The sequence below is a fragment of the Argopecten irradians genome, chromosome 2, assembly GCF_041381155.1.
Source record: "Argopecten irradians isolate NY chromosome 2, Ai_NY, whole genome shotgun sequence".
NCBI classification, from domain to species: Eukaryota; Metazoa; Mollusca; class Bivalvia; order Pectinida; family Pectinidae; genus Argopecten; species Argopecten irradians.
The window spans coordinates 10541831-10550080 of record NC_091135.1 but is presented as its reverse complement, the minus strand read 5'-3'; the positions used below and the strand labels follow the sequence as shown (position 1 = coordinate 10550080).

General features: G+C 37.2%; 1 protein-coding gene across 1 annotated transcript; it reads left to right on the top strand.

The window, feature by feature from the left end:
* Nucleotides 1–106: 106 nt before the first annotated feature.
* On the top strand, nt 107–7568 carry LOC138314418 (coenzyme Q-binding protein COQ10 homolog B, mitochondrial-like). Its single transcript, XM_069254739.1, has 5 exons — nt 107–248; nt 1985–2239; nt 3023–3215; nt 3757–3858; nt 6006–7568. Exons 1-5 carry the CDS (start codon nt 169–171, stop codon nt 6168–6170), a joined length of 795 nt encoding a protein of 264 aa, XP_069110840.1. The 5' UTR covers nt 107–168; the 3' UTR covers nt 6171–7568.
* Nucleotides 7569–8250: the final 682 nt, after the last annotated feature.

Here is an 8250-nt window from a genome sequence, read left to right as displayed (position 1 = left end):
GATATTAAATGTTTTCAAAAGATAAAGAAGAAACCTTCGACTCAATATCCCATCGGTATATTCCGTGATTTGTGCCGAAGGTTTCCGACGCAGATTCCGGAAAATAATTTATTCACAATTGTTAGGTCAAGGTGAAGGTCGTAAGCGTCATGGTCTCCTAAGGACAAAATGATCCGACATTTCTCCCGTCAGAAAGAACCTTTTCACCGGTGTTTCTCATCTTTTAGACACCAATCAAGGAACCAAAGGTAAAATACAGCGTTGGTTGGGAACATTTGACAATATGAACGGTCTTGTTCCTTTAGTTTCATTCAAATATAGACGAACAAACTAATAAACGTTAACTGAGCAGTGATTGCAACATCTAATTTTGTAACATGTTTGGTGACAATGGTGTTCAGTATTTTGCCGACGCAGAATGTCGTCTGTCGATTTGTTTTATGTCTTACCTGTGTAAACTTTTAAGTCGTTTGGATACTGAAAGTTCATGATGTGCTTCATATCTCCAAATAAGCAGCCATGCAGCTTAACAGATGAGATGAGTTAACTCAAATTGTGTAACAGGGAAGCATATATATATATGATGTTTGCTTGTTTGATTAAAATATAGTCTGTTTAACAGCTAGGGTCATGTGAGGACGGCCTCTCATGATGTATGTGATGTGTTGCGTGTGTAGTGGGAGAGGACTTGGTCAATAACTGCTGACCAGGTAACTCAGTTGGTAGAGCACTCGGGTAGTGTTCAGAGGGTTCCTGGTCTGGCTGCTACATTTTCTCCTCTCCTGTTATAAAATTGGTGCCCAGCGTAATAACCCATGGTGGTGGTGTTTGGAAGGGTCTTATATGTCTTTGAGGGCGAAGACTTCGAGAAAGGGGGAGGAATGTTGTAGGATTGGACTGGGTCAATCATAGGTGACCAGGTAGCTCAGTCGGTAGAGTACTCGGCTAGAGTTCAGAGGATCCTGGGTTCGAATTCCGGTCTGGTCGTTTTTTTCCCCTCTTCTGTTACACGTGTAAGTAGTGCATGTTTTGGGAGACTGCAGTATAATTAGTGTTGTGTCTTCTTGCAAAGTAAACCTCTTGCCCTATTAATAGTGCTATATCACTGAAGCATACAGCTGAAGATACTGAGCAACACACCTCACCCACTCACATTATACTGACAACGGGTGAACCAATTGTCCCACTCCTTTAATGCTGGGCACTAAGCAGGAGCAGAAACTACCACTTTTAAAGACTATGGTTTGTCTCGGCTATGGGACAGAACCCAGAGCCTACCTCACAGGCGCAAGCGCTCAACTGAAGGCCAAAGGCGAGATGGTTTCAAGGGAAACGTTTTAGAAAGTCTGTTAGGAAGAAGAGAAAAGATCAGATCCTAAATTTAGTCACTATTTACGATCATGCTATAATGACAGGAAAAAAAAAAATCAAGTAGAGAAACCTACTGCAGTCTGTACACAGTTTCGTACTTTTCGTCTGTTTAAGTCAACATAATGAATTTAAGACCTCAAAACTAGGGAGGAGTGCTTTTAGCGATGGGGCGATGGGGCCTATTCAATAGTTCAATAAAGAATATGTTACTCAAGAGTTCAGAGAAGAGCTTCTTAAAGAAGATCTGCCATACCATGTAAAGCTTAGAAAACTTTAAAAACTTTAGGTCTGCCAATATTAGAGTATAGATCTGCAAACATAATGATGTTGTAAAATGGAAAAAAAAAAAATCTTTTGAGTTTTACCCAAGTCAGATACCAACACAAAAACGTGCCATTTATATGCTGACATCATGATTAGCTAACCATTGACATCTAAGAAGAGGTATCAGTTGTAAGATACTGGTTTGCATACATCATTATGTTTCAGGAACATCAGAGGGGTGTTGTATACTAATTAATACTTTGCTCTTATGAAAAAAAAATTTATTATTTTTTTTCTGGCATACATTTAATTTGTTTTTAGAAACTGAATCTTCCAATTTTTTTCCCAGATGCTGTCAGTTATTAACAGGTTTTCAAAATAATCAGTTCAATGATTCGGGAAGCCATACAAAAGCATTATGTCAACAAAACCAAAGGACGTTGTTTACAGTGCCCCAAGTCACAAGCAAAACAGAACCACAGAAACAACAGTCTCAGTGCAAATCAACACTTCTGCAGCAAAACAGAGAGCTGTTCTCTGTGCCAGGAATACCAGGGGTAGTCTCGGATACTAGGAAGGAATACTCAGAGAGGAGGGTTCTAGGGTAAGTGTTTCATCTGGACACCATCATTACACTACATGAAATTTTGAACTTCATGTATTTTTGGTCAAAAGTTTACTATAGTGTCATATACATGTTTTCGACCGTAACGTCATACTTTTTGGAGAAAATAATGTGAATTGCGCTCACATTATAATGACGTAACAATCGATACCTACCTGCAAGTTAAGGGAGCTAACTCTGTAATATTCCAAGACGGAATAGTAGGTATATAATGTACATGTATGTCACAAAAAAGACCACTGTGATGTACCTGTGAGACACATTTTGAAAAAAAAATCTTGATACTAATGCTATATTATACATTGGCACTACATATGCCTGTTTTAGGAATAAATGATTATTAAATATTATTTATAATTGTAAGTTAAAAATATCCCAAAATATTGTCTCAATTGATTTGTTTCAATATAAGGGGAGATAATCTAGTACTGTATTCCAACTTAGGGTCTGGAGCCCAGTCTACTGCAAGGACTGCAACTCTCCAGATTGTTAAACAATTGAATATTGTGTTAACAGGGCTTTTAGTTAATTGTAACCAATTTTTTATTAACTGAATGTCTCATTTATTCACTGATCATGATAGAGTCACATGTTAAGATGCATCTAGCTATATATAGATATATAGGATACCTAAATAGATTATGACTATAGGTATAATTTTATTCAATATAATGAAAGAAAATAATCAGGAGGAAAACAGATGTTAATTTTGCAAAGTTTTTAAGATACATTGTAGTTATATATAAAACACCTATATTACAGGTACACCATGGAACAGATGTACGAGATTGTCGCTGAAGTAGAACACTATCCAGAGTTTGTACCTTGGTGTAAGAAGTCAGCCGTGACGGGCAGACGACCAAACCAGATGAAATGTAAATTGGAGATTGGGTTCCCTCCCTTAATGGAAAAATACACCTCTATAGTGACGCTAGCAAAGCCACGACTTGTCAAAGTAAGACTGAACAACACTGTTATAAATTGTAGTCGATTTTATTTAGCCCTGACATAAAACTGCTTAGGATGTTATTTATCATTTGTCAAGCACCTGCTAAAATAGTCTTATTTTGGTTATTCATATATTTTTCAATTGCTTTAAAGATGCTCCATCGCTGACAAAGCATAAATGATATTCATCATTTGAGCAATAATTGGTGTTTAATCGTGTATATATATGACTAATTAACATAAAAATTAATATAAAATAATTCATTTTGCTTTTGGTGCATTCGCAATCAGTACTTCATTCCATATAGGATATAGTGCAACAGAATTTTTTCGGGATGCAGTATAATTATTTTTGATATTTCTAACTTGAAGTAAAAATAGATAATCAAACTTTTCAATGGTGGTAATGGTGTAAAGTAAGTAACTTTTGTAACTGATGAAAAATACTGATTTGTCTGCTCCTGTTTTTAATAGTGAAAAAATACCATTTGTCAGCGCGGTGGAGCATCTTTAACGTTTTAGACATTCTTGATTGTGGTCTGTTGCAGTCCGAGTGTACAGACGGTGTACTATTTAACCACCTTTTGACTGTTTGGAAGTTTGGACCAGGTATTCCAGGCAACCCAAACTCCTGTACCCTCGACTTTTCTGTAAGTACTGTTAGCTTTTCTGATCTGATCTAGCCTGGTACTCCTGTAACCCTAACTCCTGTACCCTCGACTTTTCTGTAAGTACTGTTAGCTTTCCCTATCTGATCTGTCCTGGTACTCCTGTAACCCTAACTCCTGTACCCTCGACTTTTCTGTAAGTACTGTTAGCTTTTCTGATCTGATCTAGCCTGGTACTCCTGTAACCCTAACTCCTGTACCCTCGACTTTTCTGTAAGTATTGTTAGCTTTTCTGATCTGGTCTAGCCTTGCTATCCTGTAACCCTAACTCCTGTATCCTCGAATTTTCTGTAAGTATTGTTAGCTTTTCTGATCTGATCTAGCCTGGTACTCCTGTAACCCTAACTCCTGTATCCTCGAATTTTCTGAAAGTATTGTTAGCTTTTTTGATCTGATCTAGCCTGGTACTCCTGTAACCCTAACTCCTGTATCCTCAAATTTTCTGTAAGTACTGTTAGCTTTTCTGATCTGATCTAGCCTGGTACTTCTGTAACCCTAACTCCTGTATCCTCGACTTTTCTGTAAGTATTGTTAGCTTTTCTGATCTGATCTAGCCTGGTACTCCTGTAACCCTAACTCCTGTACCCTCAACTTTTCTGTAAGTACTGTTAGCTTCTCTGATCTGATCTGTCCTGGTACTCCTGTAACCCTAACTCTTGGACCCTTGACTTTTCTGTAAGTACTGTTAGCTTTTCTGATCTGATCTAGCCTGGTACTCCTGTAACCCTAACTCCTGTACCCTCGACTTTTCTGTAAGTACTGTTAGCTTTTTTTATCTGATCTGTCCTGGTACTCCTGTAACCCTAACTCCTGTACCCTCGACTTTTCTGTAAGTACTGTTAGCTTTTCTGATCTGATCTAGCCTTGTACTCCTGTAACCCTAACTCCTGTACCCTCGACTTTTCTGTAAGTACTGTTAGCTTTTCTTATCTGATCTAGCCTGGTACTCCTGTAACCCTAACTCCTGTACCCTCGACTTTTCTGTAAGTACTGTTAGCTTTTCTGATCTGGTCTAGCCTTGCTATTCTGTAACCTTAACTCCCATATCCTTGATTCTTGAAAGTACAGACCCTTTAATCTATTTCACTAAAAGGACTTCTCGATACTCCATATACCATGATTTTCTTCATGTACAAACTATGGCTGTATCACACAAAGTAACCATGAATTTCTCTTAGTCCATGTACATGTATATACACATACTAATGATAATTACATATATATCATGAATTGAGGACCATATGTCAAAAGACTTACACTAGATTGTTTCATATTTTGAAAAAAATATCAGTTGATTAATTAGTCCTTACCTTTACTGATGCCATCAGTTCAGTATATTGTTTTAAAGGGTTGTAATACTAACATGTAGGATGGTCCTCCCAAATATATTCAAATTAATGACTTAGAGGTACTTTCAAGGTCACTGCAATTCAATACTTTAAAGGTCCACTACCTTTCCGGAGCAAAAAATAAAGGTTTCTTAAAAACATTAATAACATCAGAAAATATATAATGATGACCTAATAAGATGAAGTTACAATACCAAACATATGGAAGATTTCCAGCGTCATGTATGATAACAGCAGAAAGTCATTTTGCTGTTTTGCCATTTAGCTCAGTGGTAGTCAACTACTGCAAGGTATTTAGGACGACAGAGGGAAACATAAGATGACCCACATTATGAAAATTAGCATTTTATTTATTTTAATCAAATTGTTCAGAAGGTGATGATACATGTAGTATTAACGGTAAGTTAATAACTTGTGTGACTCTACAAAAATATTTTACATTCCCATTTTAAGAATTAAAAAGCCGCTTTGGCAAGGTAGTGGGCCTTTAATGACTTTGAGTTACTTTTAAGTTCACTGTAATTTACTTTCAAGGTCACTGTAATTTAATTTCAAGGTCACTGTAATTCAATACTTAAAGTCCTTTAAAAAAGTTAACTTATTTTTGAAATAAATTAATAAAATGTGTTTATCAGAATTACCTATTAAATATGTTTTAATTGGATGGCCTATAACTATAGACTCATGGAGCTCTTTCAAGATAGGCTATGTCTGTATTCATTTATTGTTGTTATCAGAAAATGATCAATTTATTTACAATAATGGTACTTTCACTTTCAGGTTTCGTTTGAGTTCCGGTCAGTACTCTACTCCAACATGTCACACATGTTCTTCGACCAAGTGGTCAAGCAGATGGTCATGTCCTTTCTTAAACGAGCACGGTCACTCCACGGCCCAGCCTCAATACGAGACCAGAAACCACAAATTCTGAAATACAAGGATTGACCAAGGCTAGACATAGGGCCTTTTTAATTTAAATTGATTTTATATTCATATTACACTTCTCCTGACAGGTCTTCATCGGACATTGAAAACCAAAAATAGAAGAAACTATTGTATAGATTTTTCGGAGGAGTTTGAAAATACATATTTGTTATGAGACCTCAGGACTTACGTTTGTGAAGTCTTGTACCTGTGTGTCTTCACCATAATATGATCTGTGATCTTTATGTTTTAAACTATGAATATTTACCGTATCCAACTCGGTAAGACTCCTACAGGTCCTCTCTGTAAGTTATAGGTTAAAGGTCCTGACCTTTTAGAGGTCAAATTTTAAAATATTCTGTGCCATGAGACAGAGGAAATGTTACCAAAAATATTCAGATATTTCTGATTCCGTCAACATGTAGCTATCTAAGTAATTGGTATCTGGACAATTTTTGAGGTTCCTTTTATTGGGCCATGCATGCTGGCTGCCAATTACCTGTGGTTGATCTAAATCTAAAATGAAACGAAACCCAGTACGTGAGACAATTGTCATGCAGTAACTATAACTAGGTAATGATGAGGTGTTTTCCTCTTAGAAAAATTCCTGCACCTCCAAAACACCATTTAGATTTATCATACCATATAGTTACCCTAGTAAGATAATGAAACCAAGGGAAGTTACTCTGATCGATCATAATGTCAAAAGCTTGCTTGTAGCTGTTTTGTCTTATTTATTTGCATATTACGGAGTTATCTGCCCTTGTGATTAGTTACTGTTTAATTCTTATATATAATATCATTTTTTAGAAGTGTAACGTCATATTTTAATTTTTGCACACAAAGTGTCGTTTAACAATTAATACCTTAATTGACCCACAAGGGAAATATGTCTTTGTAATATGCAATGACTGAAATTGTAGGTAAACAACCATTGTTTTTGGTTTGATTAGTTTAACGTCCTATTAACAGCCAGGGTCATTTAAGGACGTGCCAGGTTTTGTTGGTGGAGGAAAGCCGGAGTACCCGGAGAAAAACCACCGACCAGCGGTCAGTACCAGGCAACTGCCCCACATGGGATTCGAACTCGCGACCCAGAGGTGGAGGGCATGTGGTAATATGTCGGTACATCTTAACCACTCGGCCACCGCGGCCCCACAACCATTGTTTTCATTTACCTATTATAGATTTTTAAAAAAATTCTGACTAATTTTTGATATAAACAGAACAGTGATTAATGACACATGGTGATGAATTTGGAAAGTATAAACCAAATTTAATATACATTGTATTAGCTCTTATATTTTAGTTAATTGTGTTGTAGTTCATGGCTTAATTGTGTCAAGTATCTTGACTGGCCTGAATTGTCCCAATGGAATGTTACCGTTTTCTTTTATTTTTAGCCCACCATCATCAGATGGTGGGCTTTCAAATCGCTTTTTGTCCGGTGGTTCCGTCGTCCGTCCTTCGTCGTCCTTCCGTCCGTCCGTCCGTCCGTCCCGTCCTTCCGTCCGTCCGTCCGTCCGTCCGTCCTCCGTTAACAATTCTTGGTTATCGCTATTTCTCAGAAAGTACTGAAGGGATCTGTCTCGTATTTCATATGTAGGTTCCCCTAGGGCCCTAGTTGTGCATATTGAATTTTGGGACCAATCGCGGTCAACAAGATGGCGCCAGGCAGCAGCCATCTTGGATTTTGATACTTAAAGTTTGTTATCGCTATTTCTCAGAAAGTACTGAAGGGATCTGTCTCAAATTTCATATGTAGGTTCCCCTAGGGCCCTAGTTGTGCATATTGCATTTTGGGACCAATCGGTCAACAAGATGGCCGCCAGGCAGCCATCTTGGATTTTGATAGTTAAAGTTTGTTATCGCTATTTCTCAGAAAGTACTGAAGGGAATCTGTCTCAAATTTTTAGATCTCTTGTTAATGCTTATTTCATTGAATACAATATATATATATATATTCCGGATTTGCATATTACAGAGTTATCTGCATTTGCGGGTAGGTATTGATTGAGACGTCATGTTTTTGCGAGCGTAACATCATGGTTTTCGGAAAAAATGACGTGAATTGCACTCACAAAATTATGACGTAACAATT

Excerpts from the sequence above, each read along its gene's own strand:
- LOC138314418 (XM_069254739.1), top strand. The coding sequence starts at position 169 with ATGATCCGACATTTCTCCCGTCAGAAAGAACCTTTTCACCGGTGTTTC. Across the intron at positions 249-1,984 it reads CACCAATCAAGGAACCAAAG|ATGCTGTCAGTTATTAACAG; the intron begins GTAAAATACAGC and ends TTTTTTTCCCAG. Across the intron at positions 3,216-3,756 it reads CAAAGCCACGACTTGTCAAA|TCCGAGTGTACAGACGGTGT; the intron begins GTAAGACTGAAC and ends GGTCTGTTGCAG.